At 45.5% G+C, this 27,780-nt stretch overlaps 1 protein-coding gene across 1 annotated transcript; it reads left to right on the top strand.

The window, feature by feature from the left end:
* Positions 1 to 1,410: 1,410 nt before the first annotated feature.
* POGLUT3 (protein O-glucosyltransferase 3) lies at positions 1,411 to 27,780 on the top strand. The gene is made up of 8 exons (XM_084842736.1): positions 1,411 to 1,988; positions 6,836 to 7,033; positions 8,405 to 8,691; positions 11,220 to 11,436; positions 14,632 to 14,828; positions 20,720 to 20,914; positions 22,259 to 22,363; positions 25,435 to 27,780. The coding sequence occupies exons 1-8, from the start codon at positions 1,760 to 1,762 to the stop codon at positions 25,558 to 25,560; spliced, it is 1,554 nt and encodes a 517-aa protein (XP_084698862.1). The 5' UTR covers positions 1,411 to 1,759; the 3' UTR covers positions 25,561 to 27,780.

The following is a 27,780-nucleotide window of genomic DNA, read 5'->3' as shown; positions in this document are numbered from 1 at the left end:
TCGAGACCCGAGTGCCGCGTGACGGAGTGAGCTCCCGTATTCAGTCCCAGCTCCTGCCAGCCTAGCAGTTCGAAAGCAAGAAATTGCAAGTAGATAAATAGGTACCGCCTCGGTGGGAAAGGTAACAGCGTTCCGTGCACCTCGGTGTTCAGTCATGCTGGCCACATGACCACGGAAGCGTCTTCGGACAGAGCTGGCTCTTCGGCTTAGAAACGGGGATGAGCACCGCACCCTAGAGTCGGACACGACTGGTTGGGGACACCTTTACCTTTTTTTACCTAGAAGAAAGTCTCACCAACCTTTTCACAGTATGCTACTTATACAAAGGCAAGGATAATACTAATTCATATCAAGAGCAAAATTTCATTCCTTACTAAGGGAGCAATCCTTACTAAGGGAGCAATCCTTACTAAGGAAGCAATCCTGTTGGGGTAGGCGGCCACCTCCGAACTCCTATCCATGCAGGGCAGTTGGAGCATAGAGGGGATCTTCTCCATGCTCCAGCCGCCCTGCATTCGTGGCTAAATGGCCGATTTCGGCTGTCTAGCCGTGGGACCTCAGGACAGGGTGGGGGAGGCTGGACGACGCATAGGGAGCATCGTACCAGCATGTATGCACTCCCTGCCCCTGAGAATGCCCCCTTTTGCCCCACTCCATGCTGTTTACACAAGCGCAGAGCGTGGGGATGATCCACAGCACCTACGAAGCAGCGGGGGAGGGGAGGTGGTTTCCCGGAAACCAAACAGTCCTATGGCCGTCTAGCCAATGTCTAGTGGCCATAGGATTGCGCCCTTAGTTGTTTAATGTTGAACAACTTAGTTGTTTAATGTTGTTTGATAAATGCTGGTGTAGGCATATGCCATCACTGCCATTGGTGCAAGGGTGGCGGAGGATTGGATGCAGCACCTTGGATAGCTCCGTTAGTGCTCTGGCTGGTTTTGACTGAAACCCAGAGTGGGTTTACAGCCCCACTGAAATCGGAGCCACCAGCCTCCGCTGGTCACCTGCTGCGCTTGCTCCTCCTCCTCCTCAGTCCTACCTTTGTGCTTGACCGGCAGAGATCCACTGAGCAAGTAGGCAGTGGCATCTACTGCTTCTCACCACCACGGCCATTGTATGGCCCGCAGCGAGAGGCAGGTGAACAAGCAGGTTACAATGGTGAAGAGGGTTTCCCATGGGCAGCTGGTTGGCCACTGTGTGAACAGAATCTGGACTACATGGCGCCTTGGTCTGATCCAGCATTCTCAATTAGAGAAGCAACTCCTGGGGGCTCTTGTAAACGGAAATTGGAGCCACCAGCATCCATCGCTGGTGACAATGACTGGGAGAAGGCAGACTCCCTGGGGAGGAGGCCCGCTGAGGAGGGCTCGCCCGCAGGCCCTCAAGAGCTTGGCGCCTTCCCTGCGGGCGGGGGCAGAGGAAACGTCGCTTCCCACGGGATGCTGTCCGCACGACGCGGCCTTCTTCCCACCCAGCGGGGCTGAGAAGGCGGCAGTGCCCGCGCTCGGGCCTGCGCTCGGAGTGGGAAAGGGATGTCGCCGCCCCCCATGATTGGCCATCGCCTCCCCCAATCAAACTCAGCCACTCGATCTCTCTTCCACCCCCACTCCCCCAAAAGAGGGGGGAAAGTTTCCAGGAATGTATTAATTTCTTGGGACGTGAACTAGGGCTGACGCCGGAGCGAGCCCCCCCCCCTTAACCCTTTGTTTTAACGTTGCACGCACACCGAGGCGGGGGCTTTTTGTGGCTGCAGCAAAGAATGCGAGGGCTGCTGCTGCTGCTGCTGGGAGCTGCCGCCGCCTTGGCCTCTCCGCAGAGCCCCTCCGAAGCAGCTGCTGCGGAGCCTCCGTCGGCGGCCACCGTCAGCGCGGCGCGGAGCCTGGCTTGGGGGCCCGGCCTGCGCGGCGAGCCCACCCTGCCCGTCCGGTACTTCTACATCCAGGCAGCCAGCAGCGACGGACGCAACTTCACGCGCTCCCTGCCGCCAGGTACTGGGCGCAGCCGCCGCCGCCGCCGCCGCCGCTCTCCTCTCGCTTCTCGGGAGCTCGCTGCAAGGGGAGCTTCGGGCTCGCCCCGGTTGGCCAGGCAGCGCCCGGCGCCTGGTCTGTCGTTTTGGCTGAGCTCTCCCGGAGGCGGCTGGCTGGCTGGCTGGGCCACGGGACGCCGGGGAGGTCTCGCCTAGCCCAGCCCCAGGCCTGTTTTACACACACACAGCCGACTGAGGCGGCAGAAGGGATGGTTGCCGCCTCAGACAGCAGGTGGGACAGGCCTATCACATGTCGAGCACTTCCCTTTGAAAAAAAGCAGCGGCAACACCTAAAAACAACGACGCAAAGATGGTCCCTGCAAATCGAAACCTAGACCAGGAGGAATTGTGCTCAGCTAGAACCGTTCTAGCTTAGTGGACAGTGTCCACGGAAGCTTATGACAGAATGAATTTGCCAGTCTGTGCTTGCTTATCTAGGGGTTTTTTTGAAGGGCAGGGAGTGGTGTTTTTTGTTTTGTTTTCCTGGTGCCCCTCATCTGTACTCTGAAGTGGTACAGCTGTTTCAGCTGTTAGACCAGGCCAAAGTTGCAGGGTGGAAGCATGCTCCAGCCAGCATAGGAGGTGTGTGTGGCTTTCTCAGCTTGATAGATCTTTTCTATTTCCCCCACCTCCATTGAAAGCAATGGGATGGAAATTAAGGGTTGAGAACTGACACATCTAACTACAGACCGGTTGGTTAGACATACTGGTTTGCATGATCACTGCAGCGTGTGTGGGTGGCCATTTTGAATATTTAACCCCCAGTGGGGTGCTGCCATACTTTTGTGTCATCTGAACCCAGGCAGCAGGGGTTGTTTGTGGGTTAAACAACACTCAAATAACTGCGACAGATCATGGGTTTAACCCTCAAACAACCCCTGCCGCTGGGGTTCAGATGACACAACTAGCCATGGTTGGGGCTTGAATATGTAAGTTGGTGCCGCTGCTCATTGTGGCTTAAATAAGCCTGACTGGACAGCGGTGATTGTGCGAACCAGTCACAATGTTCAGGGCTGACAAAGCTATTTTCAGGGTCACCAGGCAGGGTTGATGGTTGATACATATGCAATTGCAGGTAAAGACAGCAGGAAGAAAATGAAAGAATGAATGAAAAGAGGTGGTTGGCCAAGAGCAAAATAGGAGCAATATCTTTCACATCCTTTCAAATTGAAGTTCAAGATGAAAACTAAAAATGACAAGCAAGCTAATAGCCTGCCACATCCTGAGGCGTTGTGGTGCATCATCAAAGGGAGCGGAGCAAAATAGGCCTGACTTGCCAGCAAGTGGAGCTTGAATCTTTATTGCCAGGCCACCCAAGCATAGGGATGTGCGAAAATCACTTACCTTTCGGGGATTATGCTGATGGTGTGGGGGGAGGCGTTCCGTCCCTCCCACCGGAATCCTCGCCGGGGGGGGCGCTCCGTTCCTCCCCCCCCCCCCCCGGAATCCTGGCCGGCCGGCTGTGCTCCGCAGCAATTCTGCAGAGCCGCCGGCCGGGTCCGCCAACAGCCGGACATCCGGCCGCTGACTAGCAGGGACGCAAATGGCGGCGGCCGTAGCCGCTGCCGTTTGCGTCCCTGCAGTCAGCCATGATAGGTTACGTAAATCTTTACGTAGCCTATCATGGCTGAGTAAAAAAAAACAAACGCGCGTACACAAATGGCAGCACCCATTTGCGTTCCTTATTTTGGCACGTCTTTGTCTACATAAACATTTACATAGACTAAGACGGCGAAAATAAGGGGAACGCAAATAGCGTAGCGTCTACGGTATTTGCGTTCCCCTTATTTTTGCCGTCTTAGTCTACGTAAATGTTTACGTAGACTAAGACATGCCAAAATAAGGAACGCAAATGGCGGCGCCCATGGGTGCCACCATTTGCGTACATGCGTTGTTGTTTTTTAAGTCAGCCGTGATAGGCTACATAAAGATTTACATAGCCTATCAAGGTGTAGGCTACGTAAATCTTTACGTAGCCTATCACGTTTTTTTTTTTTACTGGAAATGGCGGCGGCAGCAGCCGGTCAGAAGACCGGCCGCCGCCGCCGAACCGCAGCCACCACCGGAGCCGCCGCCACCAGGAAGATCCGCCCCAGATAAGTCTCGTCCCAGGGGGGTGGCAGACCGTTCTGCCACTGATTTTGGGGGCAGAATCTCAGAATCTCCCTGAGATCCGTGGCGGAATTCTCTGACATCCCTAACAAAGCAGTAAACTGCAGAAGGCTATGGTAATATCTTGTGAGCTGTAAGGAGAGCAGCCCATTTTATCTGCTTCAAGAAATGTATGAGTGGACAGGATTGTACCTATGTGCACTTGATTTGCCACACCATTGTTCCCGCTGGGCACTGCTGTGGCTGCACAGGGCTGGAACTGCATACTGGTGCAAAGAAAGGGAATGAGAAGGGATGCAGCATGGGAAGGATGTAAGAGCGGTGACACCAGTTTTCATCTTTCCACAGCACCAGGATCAAGACTGCTTCCTGTGCTGGCTTGCCATGCTATGCATAGAAAACAAATTTTAACTCAAAAGACGATGCTGTCTGCTCCCAGTGCATGGGCCCAAATAGCTCCACAGCCAGTTCACAAGTTTCAACAATGCAACAAGCAATAACTATGGAACTTGTTTCCACAGCAAGACGCTACATCTATACAACACACAGGTACCCTCCCATGCAGCAAAGGGAACTGAGCCCCCAATCTCCAGGGATGAGGTCACCACGTAAGCAGCTCTAGGGAAGTACAGAGGGCAAACCATATATTATAAGTCACTGCTGTTCAGGAAGCCCACGCAGAGGGTGAATTGCACTCCAGACATCTTTGTGCAGGTTATAGAGTCAGTCCTTGCACTTCTGTAAGAGCATCTCCACCTGTGCCATTGCCAGTGACATCATAGCCACAATAAGAGGCGTTTTGTTCAGATTAATAATAAAAAAACATACAGCACATTTATCCAACTTTTAAAAAATCAATACTCTTCATAGTTCCTGTAGCTGTTCCAAGGAGTAGTTCTTGAAAAAGGATATTAGTGGAGTATGTTGTGACCTGTCTTTGGAGAAGCGGTGTTCCATCTTATTTTCTGTTTTCTTCTCTGTCTAACCAACAGGTCTGTAGTTAGATGTGTCACTTCTGTTTTCCTTTATTGACTGTTAAGTATTTGACCATTTTTCGCCGGCAAGTTTTGTGCTGTTAAACCATCTCATTTCTGTTTCTTCAATCCATAAGCACACTCCATTAATTCTAAATGACTTCCTGAACCTTATTTGCATTGGCAATGTAAAACTTGACTTGCAACTTACATTTACAACACTTCAGCTGGAGGTTGCAAAGCTTCTGTATGTTCGTCCATCAACCCGCAAATATTCATATCTCCTCTTCAGATTTCTGCTTGGGTTCTTTACTTTGTTTATGTTGAGATCATAGCATAGCATAGCCTGAGGTGCCTCTTTTTTGTCTTCATCTCTTTGATTTCTTGTTTACATTAAGACTGATTCTGCGGGTGCAGTTTGCTATACTCTGCAGCCAATATCCCATTCTGTGGCTTTTCTGTTTTACATAGAATTGAATAGTGCATGTAGCTCTGTTTAAACTGCAGTCTTTATTAGGAAGAGGGGAAGGTGCCTATTGCTCAGAGGCACAAAGTAAGTATATTTATTATTGCATATATTGAAAATTGTACTTGAATCAGAAGATGTAGTGATAGCTACCAATGTGGATGGCTTTAAAAGCAGATTAGACAAACTCATGGAGGATAAGGCTATCCATAGCTACTTGTCATGATGGCTATATGCCGCCTCCAGTACGCCTATGTACACCGGTTGCTGGGGAACATGAACAGGAGGGTGCTATTGCACTCATGCCCTACTTGTGGCCTTCCCACAGGCATCCAGTTGGCCGCTGTGTGAACAGAATGCTGGACTAGATGGACGCCTGGCCTGATCCACCACGGCTCTTATGCTCATAATCAGAGCATGTCTGAATCACAAATGTCGTAACACTTCAGACTAGAGCATAGTTAAAATTTTGAAAGTTTGACTTTTTTTCAATTTGACCTAGAGTATTTTGAAAGAAGATGCTTACCTGACCCATCAACATTTTTGACTCATCTCTCTTTTCCTAACACAGCAGCAGGGCTTGGCAGCATAGTGAAGGTGCCCCCAGCTCTGCCAGACTCCATAGGGGTCCTTTAACAAAAGGCCTACAACACTTTATATATGGCTGAAGGCATGAGTGTTAATTTAAGACATATGTGAACACCCATGGCATCTGCTGCAGAAACATTGTATTACTGAAAGAACTTTGACAGAATTTCTCAAAAGCTTTTAAAAATAAGATGGCCTGATGGAAAGAAACCAAACAAGATTTTTTTTGGCTCTGCCCTGTTTTAGACATTTCTGCACAATGAATCAACCAAAGAACAGATCGAGTGTTCTAATGGCCTTGAGAACTTACTCCAACTGATATAATAACTTCACCTATTTTGCACAGTCATATTCTCAGGAGACATTTTCTTCTGCTCTCTCATAATCTTAGAATTTAGGGGTAATCCAATGAAATTGATTGGCAGCAGGACAGAAAAAGGAAGTATGCATAATCGATACAATTTGCTGTCACAGGATGTGGTGATGGCTCCTGGTTTAGGTATCTTTAAAGGGGGGTTAGACAATTTCATGGAGAATAGTTCTATCAATGGCTATTAGACATGATGGCTGTAAGGAGCCTCCATTCTCAAAGGCAATATGCTACTGAATACCAGTTAAGCCAAGTAATGTTTACTGTCTAAAGTTATTTCTATTTTCTTCTTTTTTTAGGAAGTACACAATTTAGAGTGACAATCAAACCCATCTCCTGGAAAGAAGTTATCCAAATTCATGTCCCTAAGCTTCTAGACAGGAATGATGGATCCTTTCTCATGCGATATCGGATGTATGGAAGTGTCATGGGAGGGTTAAAGGTGGAGATTCTTTATGGGGATGCACATGTAGCTCAGTCTCCCTATATCTTGAAAGGTAAGGTAGTGTTGTTCGTTTTCCTAATTTTATGGCATTGCTCAGTCGGTTGTTGCAAAAGAAACCTCCTGTAAATGCACTGGGCATATATATGTTAGGACAGTGTGTGTGTGGTCATAAAGAAATTAACGAATCTTATGCCAGCAACTTTCAAAAGAAACATAGTTTTCCTGAAAATGACTCCCTTTTTTGAATCACACAGATTTAGATCAGCAAGATAAGTTTAAACCAAAGAAATACAAAGTCAAGTATACCAACCTGGTGCCCTTCAGATGTATTGGACAACAGCTTCCATCATGGCACATCTAGGGGACACCAGGTTAGGTAAGGCTGATCTATACAATTTAAAGAGTAAAAAGGTAAAGGTGTCCCCAACCAGTCATGTCCGACTCTAGTGTGTGGTGCTCATCTCCATTTCTAAGCCGAAGAGCCAGTGCTGTCCGAAGACGCTTCCGTGGTCATGTGGCTGGCATGACTGAACACCGAGATGCACAGAACACTGTTACCTTTCCTGCCGAAGTGGTACCTATTTATCTACTTGCAATTTCTTGCTTTCAAACTGCTAGGTTGGCAGAAGCTGGGACTGAAGACGGGAGCTCACTCCGTCACGCAGCACTCAGGTCTCAAACTGCTGTCCTGCCGACCTTCGGGTCTGCAGTTCAGTGTCTTAGTGGAGGTAATACTATCTCTTACTCAAGGACATGATTGACTTCATAGAATATTTTATAATAGTTGACATTATCAAATCAATTGGCTAGTGTCCCAATCCTGCTAAAGTCATTATTTTAAGTTGTGGATGAATAATTGTGAACACTTAGAATCAGCACTGCTAGGGCTCTTTTCAATGTGACTTAGGGTGCAATCCTATGGCTGCTAGACAGTGGCTAGACAGCCATAGGATTGGTCGGTTCCCAGAGAACCGCCTCCCCATTCCCTCCCCTGCCATCTCGTAAGCGGCACGGATCATCTCTGTGCTCTCAAGAGCAGTGTGGAGCGGGGCAAAAGGGGGCGTTCCCAGGGGCGGGGAGTGCAGAAGTGCCGGTACGACACTTCCTATGTGTCATCTGGCCTCCCCACCCCGCACTCCAATGCCTCGCAGCTAGGCAGCCAAAGTCGGCCATCTAGCCACAAATGCAGGGTGGCTAGAATGTGGAGGAGATGATCCCCTCCGCATTCCTCCTTTCATGCATCTGAGTTTAGAGGCGGCCGCCTATCCCCATAGGATTGCTCCCTTAAAGTCTCATATGGTTAATTGTTGCTTGGAAATCAAAGACTACAGTCGCTTATGGAAAAGAACCTCCATTTACACAGATCATAGAGTTGGAACTCTATTCCAAACATCATATATTAGTAGTTCTTTGTCCTTTTCAGGTCCAGTTTATCATGAATATTGTGAATGTCCAGAAGAAGATGCTCAGGTTTGGGAGAAAAGTCTTTCATGCCCATCAGAGGAACCTCAGGTTACCGAAGACTTCACTGCATTTCCTAGCATCGACCTTCAGCAGATGTTTAATGAAGTCCCACCAAGGTTTGGCCAAAAGATGGGAGCCATTGTTCATTACGCTGTCCTCAGTAATCGCATTTATCGTCGGTCCTTGGGGAAGTACACTGACTTCAAAATGTTTTCAGATGAAATGTTGCTATCGTTGGCAAGGAAGGTATATTCCTACATATACTTATACACAGCTATGTTAGTATACCTGTTTACAAATGTAGAAAACCCACACAACAGAGATCCACTGAAGGGGTTTATTTGCATAAGCAACATCCTTTGATCAGAAACCATTATTTCTGAAATTAAGCAAAATGTTTTTTTAAACAAAGTCACAGTTGCAAGGGCCCTCACCCTCTAAAAATTAGGCCCTCTAATTTTCTCAGGCAAGCAGAATGGCAGCTTCAGATTTATTCTTTGCCATATGCAGGGAGCCACCATGGGCAGAAGGGGGAAATCAGGTGTGCTTCTCCACCTACAGTGGAATGCACATTGAAAACAAAGTAGTGCTCATCTGAATGTGTATCAAGTTTAGCCTCTGGCTCTTGAGCCAGCAAGTGATAGGGGAAGGGAAGCCTGCTTCCACATATGAGTCTCCTTAGTTGGGTCAGGGCAAGGAAAGATAGATGGAGCTTAACTACATAGTATATTTATATTTGTGCAACCAAATATTGAATGTATACAGGAATCTAGCAAGTTTCTCCATTTTTAAAAACTTCCATTTTTAATTTTCTGTTTTCAAAATGTTTTTCTTTTTTCTCTTTTGTAAATATATTATGAAAACAAAATTAAGGCAAAAATTCATTTCTTTGGGGATGGGATATAACAACAAAAAGTAGAGCAACATTCACAGACAATAAAACTTTGTGGGTCTGCACTTCTAGTAGTAATAATAGCTTGTGTGGTGTAATGGTTAGACCCAGGAGACTCAGGTTCCAGTTCCCACTCGGCCAAGAAGCTCACTGAATGACTTTGGGCCAGTCACTGATTCTCAGCCTAACCTACCTCACAGGACTGTTGTGAGAATAAAGTCGAGAGGAGGAGGATTATCTTTGGCTCCTTGCAGGAAAAGGTGGGATATAAATGTAGCAAAGAAATAATAATAGTTCCTAGATGGCCTTTTTACATATGGAGGAGTTTGATGACGTATAACATTTATATTGATTGTTAGTGGCCAGGGCTGTGTCTCCACAACAACGGAAGGGTGAAGTAAGCTAAGGAATACCGGATTTTTCATGGAATCGGCATGACTCCGCGCAGGGCTCCATGAAGGACTGTATCGCACCATTATAAGTCACTGACAGAAACATACTTCCGGGTGGGGTGGGTGGATTGGAAGTGAACATCATCAGGCTGGCAAGGGCTGCTCAACCAATAAGAGAGGCTCCCCCCTCCAGGCTCTACTCCCCTTTTTCCTGCCCCTGTGGTTAGGCAATGATGCAAAGAATTGAAGCTGGCATTAATTACTCCCAAAAAGCCTTGAACCAAACAGCAGAGACACGCAGCTTTGGTAACAGTGCTTCACAGCCATTAGGGGAGTTACTATGCCTTTCACCAGATGAATACATGATGCACCCTGGGTGTACTTGGTGTTTTTGGCTTAATGGCAATCTCAGTAAATTCGGAAACAAGCCTCATTGACCACAACAGGAGTTACTTCTGAGTACACTTCCCTGACCTATGCCTGATTCCACCCATTTTATTTTCCTTTCCCTCTGTATTCCCTCTGAGTTCCACATTAGCAGGCATCCCTGAATAAATGCACTATTGCGCAATAGCGCAAATGCATGATAGTGCACTTTCGGAAACAAGCCTCATTGACCACAACAGGAGTTAGCAGGAATTCCTGAACTAATGCACTATTGTGCAATATCACTATCGTACAATAGCACAAATGCATGTTAGTGCTATTTTGCGATTGACAGAATGATAGCGAGATAGTGACATGGGGGTATGCATATTGATGGAAGAAATGTGTTATGAGATAGCGAGAGAGGAGGGGTAAAGGTGCTGCTGGAGAACTGGGGCTTTTTTCGCTGTCAAGTGATAGTGATGCCTTCTAAATGCACAGCTGTGGATTCTGCAGTAACTACCTCTAGAACTGCAATCTGGCCAGGAATACCTCACCCTATGGTTCTTTTAGTAGTGTAAGCCTTAGCCCCTGATAGAGTAACAACTTTAAATGTCCAGCATCGATGCAGTTGGTGGCTGGTGAATGGGGAGTGTTTACTTCTGGTTTGCGACATAGCGCTAAAGCGCTGTTTTGGTTTAATCCTTTACTTAAAAAAAAACAACTCTGGTGGACAGCGGGGAAATGGCAGAAACATCAGGGGAATGCAGGCAGGGAAAACATTGGGGAAACACCCCTTGACTGGGGTCACAGTGTAAGGCACACCTCTGGGCAGGGCTAACACACTGGAGTAAATGCAGAGGGTTGGTGTGCACCACAACAGAAGCGCAGACAAGCCGAATTAAGGAAAAGCATCGGACTATAAGCAGTCTCAGGGAATCCGTTTTTTTCCACGTTAAGCTCTGGGGTGGCTGCTGGATGGCCGTGACATGTATCCCTAATGACCTCCACACACAGCCAGTTCGGAGTGGATTGCTCAACAGGCCCCAAGTCTCATGAAAGCTGAAGTGAGACTACGGATAGTTGCACAGCATGGCCTATAAAGGTTCATTGTTTTGTTTTAGGTTCGCCTCCCTGATGTAGAGTTTTATCTTAATGTTGCGGATTGGCCTGTTGAGCATCGGAAGGCAAATGACACCCCTGGACCCCTACCTATCATTTCATGGTGTGGGTCTATGGATTCAGCAGACATAGTGCTTCCAACCTATGATATCACCCACTCAACCCTTGAAACTCTGCGTGGCGTCACAAACGACCTCCTGTCTATTCAAGGAAACACAGGTAAAAGGAGATCTATGTGTTTCTTCAAATGGAGGGGGAATAGCTCTTGGAACTTTTGCTGATTAGTGGAGACTGGTTTTAACAAACTTATTGGATCTAAGAAAAAGGATATTGACTGCAAAATTGTAATTTCTGAGGGGCAAACATGAGGTCTTCAAGTCACTTAGGACATTCAGAATATTATTTACCATATTTCTGTTCTGTCTCTCATCCAAGATGTTCCAGATCGCATGCATTTATCCCAGTTTATCTTCACAACCAACTGCAGGCCAGGTTAGGCTGAGAAATAATGACTCACTCAAGGATGCTCACTGAGTTTCATAGCTGAATAGGGATTTGAAGCCAGGTCTGTCTAGTCCAGGGATAGACAACCTTTTTGCCCCCAAGAGCTATTGGCAGGTTGGGGCCACATGTTGGCAGTGGGTGAGGCTAAAGTTGGTAGCGGGTAGGGCTTGGGCTCTCCTCTCTCTCTCTCTCTCTCTCTCTCACACACACACACACACACACACACAGCCTTCTTTCCAATCATTGTTGCTCATAAATACAGCCATCCCCTCACCCAACTCCCCTTTCTCTTCCTTTCCCTGAATCTCAGCCCGTAGGGATCCCCCTCCCCACCGCCAAACTGATTAGCACTGGAAACACCTGAAGAGCAAACAATGGGCATGCTCCTCAGCTGCTTCCAGCGCTAAACAGCTGGGCAGCACGCAAATCAGCTGGAAAGTGGGTAGAGGGACTTCGGGTCACATTGTCTGCAGACCGGATTGCCCATTCATGGCCTAGTCGAAGGACAACTCTACACCAGCCTAAAATCCTGCATTTAAAATGGGGCTTTCTGCTTCTGTTTTAAATGCAGGATCATGACTCCCATTTTCACGTGCTTCCTTCTGCCCCGCCCCCCTTTCCCACTCCTTCTCCCCGTATCTAAGTCTTCCATTATCTTTCATTGATCTCGCTTCTCGCTGCTTTTACTCTTCACAGAGGAAACTCAAGCGGAACACAACGGGGTTATTTGATAGCTCATTATCTGCAATCTGTTTAAAAATGGAACAAAAAGGGCATTTAGTGCAGGAGATGCCTTGAATGGTCACAGCGTTATGTAAAGAGCCTGCAAACTTCCATGAAGGAGCAATCTCAATCGCAGGATAAAAGCTCAGTGTGAAGGAGCCTCAAATCTAGCATTCTGCCTGTTACAGTAGCTCTAAATCAAAAATGGTTAGATCTTCAACCTACCATATTTCAATCCTCTATGGTAGTATTCCCCAACCTGGTGCCCTCCAGATATTTTGGACTACAGCTCCCAGAATTCCTGACCATTGCCCATGCTGGCTGAGGGTGCTGGCAGTTGGATGTCTAAAACATCTGGAGGACACCAGGTTGGGGAAGGCTGCTCTAGAGCAAGCTAGGCCAGCTCAATGAGTGTATAGGTATGCAGTGCAGAGTGTAAGCATACACAGCCAAGAACACCCACACCCTATTTCGGAGTCATAATCTTGGGATTCTCCCATTTTTTTAACTAATGGCAGCCTTGCTCTGTGGAAATGCTGTTGCTGTGACTTCAGAGATATCCTCTCCCCTCCATGAAGGCTTTGAAGGGCATAAGGACTTAATTATGAGTTCAGGAATATTTCTTGCTTCCAGCTGGAAAGAGCACAAATTTAATGGGAATGTGTGAGCTGTGTTGCCCTTCAGATAATAGCTTGCATCTTTGTATTTATCTCTGGCAATTTAAGCCAGGGGTGTTAGATATATAGGCCTTGACCAATTAGGAACAGTATTTCCTTTCTTTCCTCTTGATATGAAGTCTGGATTCTTCATTCCCACTTGGCTGCCTATCAGTTTAACTGGACATAATTTTACGAGAACACAACATGCATTATTTGGGCTGGGTTGCTGACTTCTTTCCTGTCTGGTATTACCTGTCTGTCAGGGATTTATGGGGTGCCTTGATCCAAACCCCCTATCCCTAACTCGGTGCCCTCTAGATGTTTTGGACTGCAGCTCCCAGCATTCCTGAGTATTGGCTGTGCTGGCTGGGGCTGTTGGGAATTGAAGTCCAAAACATCTGGAGGTCACCAGGTTAGGAAGGCCTATGCATCTGAACAGAAATATAGCAGGGTGCATACAGATGTATATGAAAATAGGAGTCACAAATCAGCCCATTTTCCTTCTGTCTTTGCTCTTCAAAGAATACACATTCCTGCCTCTGCAGTGAACACAGATTTCCTTCTCAGTTTTGCTTTGGTTGTTCTAAGTGCTGATTATAGAATCATACATTTAAAACCATCATACGATATCTGATTTTTCCCCCCTTGCCCAAGAAGGGCCAGTTTGTTTTGAAGCTGAAAACTGCTCCAGGAAGGTGCTTGGTGATATCACAGGTGTCCATTTAGTCAGCGCTCTGCACAACCTCTTCTAGTTCAAACTTGTAAAACTTGTTTCCCTGAGCTCAGTCTTCAAAAGATTTTATGTGTGATAACAACATGGGGGGTGGGGGTTTCCAGAGTGGAGCAGCTCTTGTTTCACATATGTCTGCGCACACCTAACTTGCAATCACAGGTCCCACCTGGTATCCTTAGGGAGCAATCCTGTGGCCACTAGACACTGTCTAGAGGGCCATAGATTTGTTTGGTTTCTGGGAACCGTTCCCAGAAACTGTGCTCCCCATCCCTCTCATAGCTGGCACAGTTCTCTCCATGCCGGCTACATCTCCACGCTTGGAAACAGAACGTGGAGATGGGGAAAAGGGGGCGGTCCCAGGAGCAGGGAGGGGAGGAGACTGTGGAAGCTGCTTTATGCTGCTTCCTATCAGGTCTCCAGGCCCCTTGCCTCCCGCTCCCCGAAGGGGCACCTAGGCAGGCGAAATCACCCATCTAGGCAAAAACGCAGCATGGCCGGAACAAGGAGGAGAGGATCCCCTCCATGCTCCAACTACCCTGCATAGGATAGTCAGCAGCCTTCAGTTTCGGAGGTTGTTGAATATCTGGATGGGGTTGCACCCTTAACAGCATAATTCTTTCACATTTCAGTTTTTCTGTGAAAATCACTCTGCTTCCTAATAAATGTGCTGTTTCTGTGAAAACCACTCTGCTTCCTAATAAATTTATAAATTTATGAGCTTTTTAAAGCTCAAGCATTAAGATTTCAAGAATTCTGTCTCCCCCACCCTTTTATTGTAAAATCTGTTAATTCCAGGACCTGTGTGGCACAACAAAACTGAACAAGGATTTTTCAGAGGTCGAGACAGCCGGGAAGAACGTCTTCGGCTGGTGCAGCTCTCCAAGGAAAACCCAGAACTGCTGGATGCTGGAATAACAGGTTACTTATTCTTCAGAGAAAAGGAGAAGGAGTTGGGAAAAGCTCCATTGATGGGGTTCTTTGACTTCTTTAAGGTATGTCATCTGTCTTAGTCAGTGCTTGTTAACCCCACAAGTAGACAGACAGATTTCTTTGTTTTTTGTTTTTCCTTTAAGCTCTGTTTGAGGGCCAGTTCAACATTATGAAAATTCCTACCTGGAAAGCAATTGTAATTTATGGCTTAATGTGCGACCTGTGTTTGTGTATTTTGCTGCATATTTGCGTATATCTTTTTTTATTATTTCTATACGGCCCAATAGCCAAAGCTCTCTTGGGAATGAACATGCCTCGGGAATCCCTGCTCTGTAGTGTTTTCCTGTTTAAATACATCAAAATACATGCATGTGCCATCATCACACCTGAGATTGTACACATGGGATGCATCTATCTCATGTTATTGAATGTCTTCATTCACGTGTGCATGTGAACTCAGCATGTGTACACGTGTAACTGACTAACCTGGAAGTATAGGGATCTTTTGCAGAGGCGTTGTGTGTGCACACAGTAGATTCTGCACTGTACTTCAACAAAATGTGGAAATTAGCCCACTGACAAAGATTATAAGAAAAAACACAGCTTTTATTTTATCATAAATATATACAGAAAAAAGGCTATTTTACCAGTCCCTACCACTAGCTTGGCAGACTATTTCTACTAGCAATAATAGAGAAAGACAGAAGGACACAATTAGAGTTCACTAAATAAGGAACGGGAAGGGCACAAGGGAAAATGTGGGGTAGGGCTTGGGAGGCTCTATGAAATGGGTCACCTTCGCCTTGTTGTGGCGAAGGGGCTCGCGTAACTCAGTGAAGCCATAAGCTATGCCGTGCAGGGCCACCCAAGACGGACAGGTCATGGCGGAGATTGTGGTCCACTGGAGAAGGAAATGGCAACCCACTCCAGTATTCTTGCCAAGAAAACCCCATGGAACGTATCACAAGGCTAAAAGATATGACGCCAGAAGATGAGCCCCTCAGGTTGGAAGGTGTCCAATATACTACTGGGGAGGAGCAGAGGGAATTTCGAAGTAGCGCCAGAAAGAGTGAAGCAGCTGGGCCAAAGCCAAAAGGATACTCAGCTATGGATGTGTCTGGTGGTGAAAAGAAAATCTGATGCTGTAAAGAACAATATTGTTTAGGAACCTGGAATGTAAGATCAATGAATCAAGGTAAGCTGGAGGTGGTCAAACATGAGATGGCAAGATTGAACATCGACATTTTGGGAATCAGCAAACTAAAATGGACAAGCATGGGCGAATTTAATTCAGGTGACCATTATATCTACTACTGTGGGCAAGAATCCCTTAGAAGAAATGGAGTAGCACTCATAGTCAATAAAAGGGTGGGAAAAGCAGTACTGGGGTACAATCTCAAAAACGATAGAATGATCTCAGTATGAATCCAAGGCAAACCATTCAACATCACAGTAATTCAAGTCTATGCCCCAACCACTGAGGCTGAAGAAGCTGAGGTTGATCGGTTCTATGAAGACCTACAACACCTTCTAGAACTAACACCAAAAAAAGATGTCCTCTTCATCACAGGGGAATGGAATGCTAAAGTAGGAAGTCAAGAAATCACCGGGATAACAGGCAAGCATGGCCTTGGTGTACAAAATGAAGCAGGACAAAGGCTAATCGAGTTTTGCCAAGAGAACACGCTGATCATAGCAAACACTCTTTTCCAACAGCACAAGAGGTAACTCTACACATGGACGTCACCAGATGGTCAATATCAAAATCAGATTATGTACTTTGCAGCCAAAGATGGAGAAGCTCTATACAGTCAGTCAAAACAAGACCTGGAGCTGACTGTGGCTCAGATCATGAGCTTCTTGTTGCAAAATTTCGGCTTAAATTGAAGAACGTGGGGAAAACCACTAAACCATTCAGGTCTGACCTAAATCATATCCCTGATGAATATACAGTGGAGGTGAGGAATAGATTCAAGGGATTAGACCTGATAGACAGAGTGCCTGAGGAACTATGGACAGAGGTCTGTAACATTGTTCAGGAGGCAACAACTCAATCCATCCCAAAGAAAAAGAAATGCAAGAAAGCCAAGTGGCTGACTGATGAGGCTTTACAAGTAGCTGAGGAAAGAAGGGAAGCGAAAAGCAAGGGAGAAAGGGGAAGATCTATCCAACTGAATGCAGAATTCTAGAGAATAACAAGGAGAGACAAGAAGGCCTTCTTAAATGAACAATGCAAAGAAATCGAGGAAAACAATAGAATGGGAAAGACTAGAGATCTCTTCAAGAAAATCGAAGATCTCAAGGGAACATTTTGTGCAAAGATGGGCATGATAAAGGACAAAGAAGGCAGGGACCTAACAGAAGCAGATGAGATTAAGAAGAGGTGGAAAGAATACACAGAAGAACTACACAGGAAAGATCTGAATGTCCCTGATAGCCATGATAGTGCAGTCACTGAACTTGAGAGAGTGAAATCAAGTGGGCCTTAGGAAGCATTACTAATAACAAAGCTAGCGGAGATGACAGTATTCCAGCTGAGCTATTTAAAATCCTAAAAGACGATGCTGTTAAAGTGCTGCACTCAATATGCCAACAAATTTGGAACACTCAACAGTGGCCACAAGACTGGAAAAGGTCAGTTTACATTCCAATTCCAAAGAAGGGCAATGCTAAAGAGTGTTCGAACTACCGTACAATTGCGCTCATTTCACATGCCAGCAAGGTTATGCTCAAAATCCTACAAGCTAGGCTTCAGCAGTATGTGAACCGAGAACGACCGGAAGTACAAGCTGGGTTCCAAAGAGGCAGAGGAACTAGAGATCAAATCGCCAACATTTGCTGGATCATGGAGAAAGCAAGAGAATTCCAGAAAAACGTCTATTTCTGCTTCATTGACTACTCTAAAGCCTTTCATTGTGTGGATCACAACAAACTGTGGCAAATTCTTAAAGAGATGGGAGTACCAGACTACCTTACCTGTCTCCTGAGAAACCTGTACAAGGGTCAAGAAGCAACAGTAAGAACCGGACATGGAACAACCGATTGGTTCAAAATTGGGAAAGCAGTATGACAAGGCTGTATATTGTCGCCCTGCTTATTTAACTTATATGCAGAGTACATCATGAGAAACGCCGGGTTGGATGAATCACAGGTCGGAATTAAGATTGCCGGGAGAATTATCAATAACCTCGGATACGCAGACGATAATGGCTGAAAGCGAAGAGGATCTAAAGAGCCTCTTGTTGAGGGTGAAAGTGGAGAGTGCAAAAGGTGGTTTGAAACTCAACATTAAAAAAATAAGATCATGGTCTCTGGCCCCATCACGTCCTGGCATATAGAAGGGGAAGAAATGGAAGCAGTGACAGATTTTATTTTCTTGGCCTCCAAGATCACCGCAGACAGCGACTGTAGCCATGAAATTAAAAGATGCTTGCTCCTTGGGAGGAAAGCTATGGCAAACCTAGACAGCATAGTCAGAAGCAGAGACATCACCTTGCCGACAAAGGTTCATATCATCAGAGCTATGGTTTTCCCAGTAGTAATGTATGGCTGTGAGAGCTGGACTATAAGGAAGGCTGAGCGCCAAAGAATCAATGCTTTCAAACTGTGGTGCTGGAGAAGACTCTTACGAGTCCCCTGGACTGCAGGGAGGTCAAATCAGTCCATCCTAAAGGAAATCAACCCTGACTGCTCATTGGAAGGACAGATACTGAAGCTGAAGCGCAAATATTTTGGCCACCTAATGCAAAGAGAAAACTCCCTGGAAAAGACCCTGATGCTGGGAAAGATTGAAGGCAAAAGGAGAAGGGGATGGCAGAGGATGAGATGGCTAGATAGCATCACCGATGCAACGAATATGAACTTGAGCACACTCCGGGAGACAGCGGAGGACAGGAAGGCCTGGCGTGCTATGGTCCATGGGGTCATGAAGAGTCGGACACGACTTAACGACTGAACAACATGCAATGGGTTTCCTCAAGTTTTAATGGCATAGGATAGACCACATGGGGAGCAAAATGGATAGCTTTAGAGTGATTTTAGGAGAGGAAGAAATCAAATCAAAGCAAGTTTATTGTACTTGTTTCAAAGTAAGGGGAATCCAAAATACCTCACTTGCTGGTTAGAAACTCACAACCGGCACAGGCTACCATCTGGTCTACAGGCTTTTGTTCACAAATTAACCTGATTACAAAAAAATAAGGATCTGGAATGGAGAGTCTAAAACAAGGTCTCCTTGGACCCTGACTAATCTGAGAAAAACAAACATGGAGAGAGCCAAGGGAACAAAGGGGAGAGAAGCAAGGACGGGAAACTAAGTTAAGAGTGTAGGTATGTGGTTGCACCTGGCATGAGGCCCTGAAAATCCTTAGCCCAATGCCCGAGGGTCTCAGCTTGCCCAGTGAGTGGGTAAGCCACTGGGCTTAGAGTCAGCAACACATAAACAGTTGCACAACCTCCTGCGAGTCATGGCTCCTAGGATTCTGAGAGGCTTGCAACAGCTCAGCAGCCTCAAGGGTGTGGTCAGATATCCAAAACAGGAGGCGTGTGGGTGTCCTAAGGAGAAGAATAGAGCTCACAGTGTGATTGGACTCTGCCATGCAAAGGAAGCTGGCTAAAAGCCACAATGGGTGAAGCTCTAACTGGGACGACAAGGTGACAGGTTGATCTGGGCAAGCAAGGCAGTGAATCTCTGTGGGCAAACAAGACAGCGAGGAGAGCAAGGAAAAGCTCTGGCTCTGGAAAGGTGGGCTAGGCACCAGAACAGGGGAAGGAAAGTGCTAGGAAGGATAACAAGGAACAGGATGTGAGACAATTGAACCCCAGGCACTTCTTGGAGTTGCATGATAGGGGGTCTTTGTGCACGCTGGGTCCCACAGACAAAGCGCACACAAGCACTGGGTGCCTGAACTGAAGGGTAGTTACTGACTTCAAACAAATGAAGGATGGGGCAGAAGAAAAGAATCAGTAGCTTGACTCTGAGGAATGAAAGGGAACCTCAAGGAGGTTCCTGTCAATTTGATTGAATTAAAGCAGACTAACCATTACAAAAGCCATACTTAGTGAGACGGTTAGGTAGAGGTGTACAGAACAAAGGGTACCACAGTGTTTGCCTAGGTAGCATTTTAACCTGCTGATCTATCTTGGGGTGAGGATGCTTCAAGATTGAACCATGTCCCCTGCCAAGGCTCTAGATCAGCCAATTTAAAGACACTCTCATGGGTTATCTGGCTGGGGTGGTGACTTGGCAGTCAGGAAGACATTTGCCTGTATCGGAGTTCCCAAGCTTTGCATACAACAGCAGGGCAACTCCTTTAATTACATTATAGTAGAGGACACAGAGGTCAGTGAACTTCAATTACAGTAAAGGCATGTAGCCTAATTTACTAACATCAGGATCCTCTTGCTCCAAGGTGCCATGAGCCTCCTGTCCATGCAGCGTTTCCCAGAAGAAATATTACACAAGGTGTTAGCTAGGGTGAAGCCAACAAAATACAGACTACATGGCTGAGCTTCTCAGTAACACCCAGCATTGCCAACTCCGGCTGGCAGCAGCTCTCCAGGGTCTCTGGCAGAGATCTATCCCATCTGATCTTTCCACTTTATCCTTTTAACGAGATGTCAGAGATTGAACTCGGGACCTTGTGCATGAAACGTATGTGCTTTGCCACTGAGCCAGCCTCTGTCCCAAATGGTCCAACCCACTCACCCCAAGAGCTTCCCTTGCATACACTGAGGTTCCCCTGAATCCCTGTTCTGATCTAACTTCCTCAGTGTTCTATCAGCAGCTGTTCCCACAGGTTCCCAGCGTTTCAGGTGTTCCTGCTAGCTGCAGTTTGAAGGAGAGCTTGCAAAGCCCCATTGTGCATGCTGGAATTCCCTATGCAGCATTTTGGGCTCCAGGCCAAAACACATGTTGTTTATGCTGCTGTCCTTCTCCTTTCTCTTTCCACAGTACAAATATCAAGTGAGCGTGGATGGCACTGTTGCAGCCTACAGATTCCCATACCTCTTACTGGGTGACAGTCTTGTGATCAAGCAGGCCTCACAATACTACGAGCACTTTTATATGGAGCTGGCACCATGGAAGCATTATGTTCCAGTTAAAAGGAACTTAGAAGACTTGCTAGAAAAAATAAAATGGGCCAAGGTAATCATAGAATAATAGGGTTGGAAGGGGCCTATAAGACCATCGAGCCCAACCCCATCCTATAAATGAAAGGCAGAAATATAAACCACTGGACCATTTTCCCCATCATCTTATTGCTAGTTGCAAACAGTTGTGAAAAAAAACTGGAGTACAAATATCTTATCCCACCTCTGCCATGAGAGAAGATAGGAAGTGGACTTCGGTGCACAACATTGCAAGCTAAGTATTTTTGTACAAGACTACGTTTGCATAATTTATTCTGCACCCAAGATTTGGGAGCTTCCAGACCTGATTTTTTTAAATGGCAAATGATGCGGTTACATAATACAAACTATGAAGATTCCATTTAGATGGAGTACTGCTCTGTAATACCACAGAACTGAGGTGGGAAGTTTCTAAACTCTTAACAGTACAATTGTGATGTCTCAGTTTCTAAACCAAATAATAGATCAAAAGAGACACATTTTAAAATACTGCCGCTCCATTTTAAAATATTGCAGTTCCAAAAGTTCTAATCCAAATAAAGGACACTGGGGCTGTTCATGCATGCCGCTATCATTTTGAATATGCAACCCTTGCTCAGGGGTTGTCATGTTGTGTGAACCTGGCAAGCATGGCCTGTTTTAGGGTAATGCAAGGGTTATTTAACCCTCATATAACTCACGTTTGCCAAGTTCGCATGGCACAATAACTCAAGTGGGGGTTGCATATGCAATCTAGTGCCTGGAGGCGCCACAATCCATGACAAGCCACAGCATGTTGTCCAAACCCAGTCACTGGGAACTTTGAAACATAGCCTTGGAATGACTAAGTACAAATAAATCCATAATTGTGCTATTCTATATCTTGTAAACCATATTTCCTTGTATTAGCAAGGATGGGTCTTTTCATAAGCTTCATGGCACATTAATAGTAATGATTATATGGGTGGAAGAAGACAATTACAGTTCCGTGGTCTAAGTAACCAAATCTGTGCGAGAGATGTCAAACCTGTCTGTGCGCTTAAGTATGGCTTGGACCATAGGCTACAGTGTCCTGAAATTAAGAAACGCCCCTCTTTAATTGTACAAAATTGCAATTGACTGCTCTCGAGTGACTAATACCATAGAAGCTTTGAAAGTGCAGGAATAAATACAAAAAACTGGAATTAACATTGCATTATCTTACAGTGTACAATATAATACAATATAGTTCAATGTACAGTAGCTGCCCATAGCATAACATTTCTGCACTTGCTGAAAATCCGAGTAACCCTTCTCACTGAGCACAATCAGATCGGAAGGGAACAGAATGACTTGACTCCTTGATTATTCTATTATACATTGTTCCTTTCCTCATTCTCAGGAAAATGATGAAGAAGTCAGAAAAATGGCTAAGGAAGGGCAAGTAGCTGCAAGAGGATTACTGCAGCCTCACAGGTTTTACTGCTATTATTTCAAAGTATTCCAGGTTAGTCCAGGTTTCATTCTAGCTCTTACTGCTTTGAACTATATATTGTACTTTACCACTCTCTTCCCTATGAACTTTGCTGTAATTTTATGATACGCTTCAAATGTAACAGGAAACCATGGTTTTTGGCCACATAAACAAGCTGGAGCAAGCTTTGGGCTCATAAGGAGCATGAGCAGCCTTGGGCTCGTGAGCATGCCAGAGAAAGAGACTGGAAGCATCTGCTGACAATTTTAAATTAACCTTGGTTCCCAGTGACTTTCAAACTTGGGATACTGTGTGGTTTGTTTAAACCATAGTTTCAGAACAAACCAAGCTCTGAAACTATGGTTTAAACTACAAATCATGGTTTAAACAAACTACAGTGCCCAAGTCTGGATGTCACAGGCAAGTGTGATTGGTTTAAAATGCGAAGTAGAAGCTTTTGACCACCACCTCGCAGGCACAAAGGAGGTGGAACAGGGAGGGGTGAGCATGAGGCTTACTGCAGATTGTTCACAATGCAGGAAGCCATGGTTTCTTGTTACATCTTAACTGGGCCATTGTCTCATGCCTTAGATGTCTGGCAAATATTGAGCTACTGTGATTGACAAACTGATTTGTCAACTGTCATTCCTTTTTCCCCCCATGAAATTTGAAAGCTCACAGCTTTATAGAGGTCGAAGAGCCCATACAAAAATAGGGACTTTCTGGTAAGCCACTCAGAGTGGCTTGGCTTGCTTTTGATGACGAGGTCTTCATAGCTTATATAAGCAACTCTGTGTTGCTTATAGTAATTATATTAACTAATTCAAAAAATCTACATGAAGATCAGGGTGCCCAGCTTCTTTCAGCCCAAGAACTGAATTCCATTTCATAGAAACTCTTGGGGACCACAGTCCAGTAGTGGGAGGTGCTGAAGGCAAAAGAGGAAGGACCAAAAATACCAGCACATTTATTTTAAAACCCTCACTGCCAGTAACTAATCTTGGAGAGGCATTTCAACCTTTCAGAATATGGAATGAGGTAGGGAAATGTACAAAAGCCAGGAAACTACCAAACAATTGGTGGTTGGGGGAAAGAGATGGGGCCAGGTGAAGGGACGGACCATCTGGAGAAACAGATTGGGACCTGGAGGGCCAGATTTTGACCCCAGTAGGGCCAGATTTGACCCCAGGGCCTGAGGTTTTGCACTGCTGATGTAGATAATCACATCTGATGATTCTACAGGGAGTACACCCACAGAGTGCTCCCACTAGGAAGCCATAGCCAAGTAGGCTTCCCAGCATGGTTATATGTCATGGTTTCACATCTGTTAATCTGCCCAGGCATTTCAAATTTTCCTAAAGCATTGCTTTTTTTCTATGCAGGGGGAAAAAAGTAATACAGTGTGAATCAGTCCTGCATTGCCATGAAAACCCACATTTGTACAATATAATTTTGTTCTTTGTGGGGAGGCTCCTTCCCCTGCACAAGGACCTGATTTCAACAGCCACCACTGGCAGAGCCACTATGTGTCTTCTCCCCATATCACTTCCAAAGGATACATCTTATCCCTGCACAATTGAACCACAACATTTTGGTGGTTCAGTGGTGGAATTCTCACCTGCCACATAGGAAGCCAGGGTGATGGGAAGGTCCCTAGCTCAGTGATAGAGGTCATGCTTTCAACGCAGAAAGTTCCCGGCTTAATCCCCGGCATCTCCCAATAGTGCTGGAAAAAACACCTGTCTGAAATGCTGGAGAGCTGCTGCCAGTCATCATAGACAATATCAAGCTAGATGGGTTGATGGTCTGACTCAGTATCACCTTTTTGACATTAGGTACAAGGGCTTGTGCCAAACTTCCAGTCAGTAGAAGGATAGTTTATTCATTTACCAGAATCAAGAGCTGTTCCTGGACTGTACCACTTTAGCCTACAGGTGGGGGAGCTGCATGTTTGAATGTTCCCTCATATGAAAAAAAATCCCACATAAAGTAATTTGGAGAGCAACCCTATGGCCCCTAGACAGCGTCTGGGGGGCCATAGGATAGTTTGAATCTGAATTCCTGAATCTGAGGTTGGAGAGAGCACTCTGACCTTGGACTCAGGAGTCCGAGCTCCCCCCTCGCATCCAACACAGACAGAATCATGCTGGCTGCCTCTCCAAGGTCCAAAAGCAACCTTGGAGAGGAGGGAAAGGGGGTGGTTCTGTGGGTGGGGAGGACACTGAAGGAGCCAGCTTACGAAGAATTGTCCAGCCTTTCCAGCCTCCTTTCCATCCGCTCAGCAGAGCCCCAGATAGATGGATGAAAAAGCAGAGCAGGAGTGCAGAGGCCAAGATTGCCTCTGCACTCCTCCCACTCTGCATAGAATGCCCGTCAGCCTCTGAGTTTGGAGGCTGACAGGCATTCCAATAGGATTGCCCCCTTAGTGCATCAGAGAGAACAATTCTCCCTGATCTGCTGTTTTCCTGTGTGTGGACAGTTAAAAAAATCAAACCTACAGTCTTCTCCCACCTTGCCCCAGGTTACCATGGTACAGCAGTTCATCTTAGTTATAAAATTAATTGCAGAATATATATAGCTCTGCATACAATCTATCATCTTAACTGAATTTAATTGGCAACAGCTTTGCACTCACATTTGACATGAAAATTATTGGATATTACAATACTGAGAACATACCCAACCTATTAAACTTGGGTTTATGTGTGTGAGAATATCAGCAACACAGTCCTTGTATAGAGATTGTGTGTGTGTGTGTGTGTGTGTGTGTGTGTGTGTGTGTGTGATGTCACACTGCTGCAGTTGGTGCTAAAAACTGTGCCTTAAAAACATGACCAGGAAACTCTGGGAGCGTTTTAACCCAATAGCAAAAAAGCCTAAGCAAATTTACTCAGAAGTAAGTTATTTTGGGCTCAGTGCTGCTAACTGCCTAGTATGTGTGCTTATGCTTGCAGCCTAAGTGTGCAGCAGGTGTTCCAAAGAAAACCTAGTAAGGTTTCTACAGTGTTAGGAATAATGGCCAAAGAGAAGGTTGGCAGAAGGAGAGAACTGTTTTTGTTTTGAATAGCCTGCTGTTTCAGTTCCTTACAATTTACATATTTCAGAAATATGCTGAACGTCAAGCCAGTAAACCTGAAATACGGGATGGAATGGAATTTGTACCTCAGCCTGATGACAGGACTTCAATCTGTGACTGCCACAGGAAAAAGCCTTCAAGGGAAGAGCTATAAGTAAAATGTGCCAAATGGTATCAAGCTTAGCTTGTTGCAAGAGTGATGCAAGACTTTTAATAACATTTAAAGCTGTGAAATCTAGCATGAAGAAATATTTACAGCGCAAACCTTTATATGTCTACTCAGAACAAGTAAGCCCTATTGTGTTTAATAGGACTTACACCCAAGTAAGTATTTACAGGATTGCAGCCTTAGACACCTTTCTTCACTCTGTTTCCTCCACAAGTTGCTACATGTACCTTTTAAAACCGGATCTGAGAATTTATAACAGCATGAAACACTCTCCATCAGGCTGTGTCCTCTTGAGTTTTTCTGCACATCAGTTATATGCAGTGTTTATGTTGTCATGGTACATTGTAATAATACTTAGCAGTTATTACTTTCAAGTGTAAAAAGCACTCCACATAATTTAACTTTATTTTCCTCACAACAACCCTCTATGGTAGGTCAGTATTATCTACATCATTGGTTCCAAACCTTAAGTCCCCAGATGTTGAGCTATAACTTCCATCATCCCCATCCAACATGGTGAATGGTTAGGGATGATGGGAGTTATAGACCAGCCACATCTCAGGAGCCAAGTTGGGGAACCACTTATCTACATTGTACAGGCGAAGCTGGTGCTGAGAGCACAGGGGATGGCCAAGCTCATTCTAGTGAGCTTATGGCTGAAGTGAGATTTCAATCGGGGACTCCTCAGCTCATACTCAGCCACTGCAGCAGGGGTGCAGAACGCCCCTCCTGCCAGGCTCTCCAATCCACCCCACAGAGCCTCCTGGGTTTCCTCCAGAGGGGTGGGGCTTGGCGGGATCTCCCCAGGAGGGCATCCCTGCTGTTAACTCCAATCCCATAAAGATTACTGAGAATGTATGTGAAGCCTTTAAGCACCCTAAAATAATGCTAAGTATACAACAGATACGGGTATGAATGCCCTCTTACATTAAAAAAAAAAAACTCTCTGCAAATTTGAATCTAGCATGTCAGGAAGAAAGCAAGACTAAAACCTTCTCCCTGACAATGTTTGGATATGTAAGGAATTTTATACGGGGAGAGGGAATCCTATCTCTCATCCCCACTCTCAAAGGATATAGTCCATCAACAGTTAAAACATTTTTGTCTGCTGATTATGTTGCTTATAGCAGTGTAAAATGATGGTTGGTATGACTGAATATAAGGCCGTTTTCTGTATAATGGCTGTTCTGAAGTTCTTGAGAAGGGCCTATTGCTCAGTGGCAGAGCAGCTGCCTTGCATGCAGAAGGTCTTAGGTTCAGTATCCAGTTATAGGATCTCACTTAGCAGAGCTTGAGAAAGACCATCACCTGGATCTAGAGAACTGCTGGCTACTTTTGCCTGTTATCTGTACTGAGCTTGATGGTTTATTGATCTGATGTTATAAAGCAACTAGCTCTTCCCATAAGAAAAATACAGACAGAACACCCCCTCCATCCCTCCCCAGAATTGCTCATTATCTAAATACTTGACATGTTTTTAAGGCTATGCAGACTATTGAAATTTATGCACTCCATAAATGGTCTGGTAGACAGGTGAAATCATAGTCTTACTAAGTAAGTACTGTACACGTCTAAATCTGTTTATGGGTTCAGTGTTATTATTATGAATACAAGTTGCTTCTTGATTTCAAAACATGTATCTACCAAAAAGTAGCCTAACAGGATCTTTGATTAGGTCACTATTCAAAGCACTGGAATACCTTTTGAAGATGCTGTGTGACTAGGCTTTTTTCCATTTACAGGAAATAAAAGCTCACATAAATCTGCCAAATCTTGAATGGAGTTCAGTCATGGAATTGAATAACAACATCAGTAAAGTAAACTGGTTGTTCATGGGGGCCAAGTAATTTTCTACCACCAGAAGCTTTGTAGAGATATCACGTGACCCCCAAATGTGTTCATTTTCAGAACAAAAAAGCCTGAAATTGACCCAGAAGGGGACTGATGATTGATTGCAAACTTTGTGTTGTATGTTTTTTTCCTGGTGCACAGAAACCATGAAAGGTGAAAATCAGCTAAGAGTGCAATCCTTTACGCATTTACCTGGGAGTAATTCCCATTGAACTCAATGGAACTTACTTATGGGTAGATAAGTATAGGATTACACTGCACAACACGTGTGTTTTCCAGCTTTTTCTCGTGTAAACCTCCATCCCTGTTTACTGACAAAAAATAAAACGAAACCCAAATTGCCACATACATGGC

This window comes from Heloderma suspectum, chromosome 3 (assembly GCF_057233095.1).
Source record: "Heloderma suspectum isolate Gila_16-S chromosome 3, 16-S_ref, whole genome shotgun sequence".
In the NCBI taxonomy this organism is placed as follows: Eukaryota; Metazoa; Chordata; class Lepidosauria; order Squamata; family Helodermatidae; genus Heloderma; species Heloderma suspectum.
This window is presented reverse-complemented; position numbering and strand designations above follow the sequence as displayed.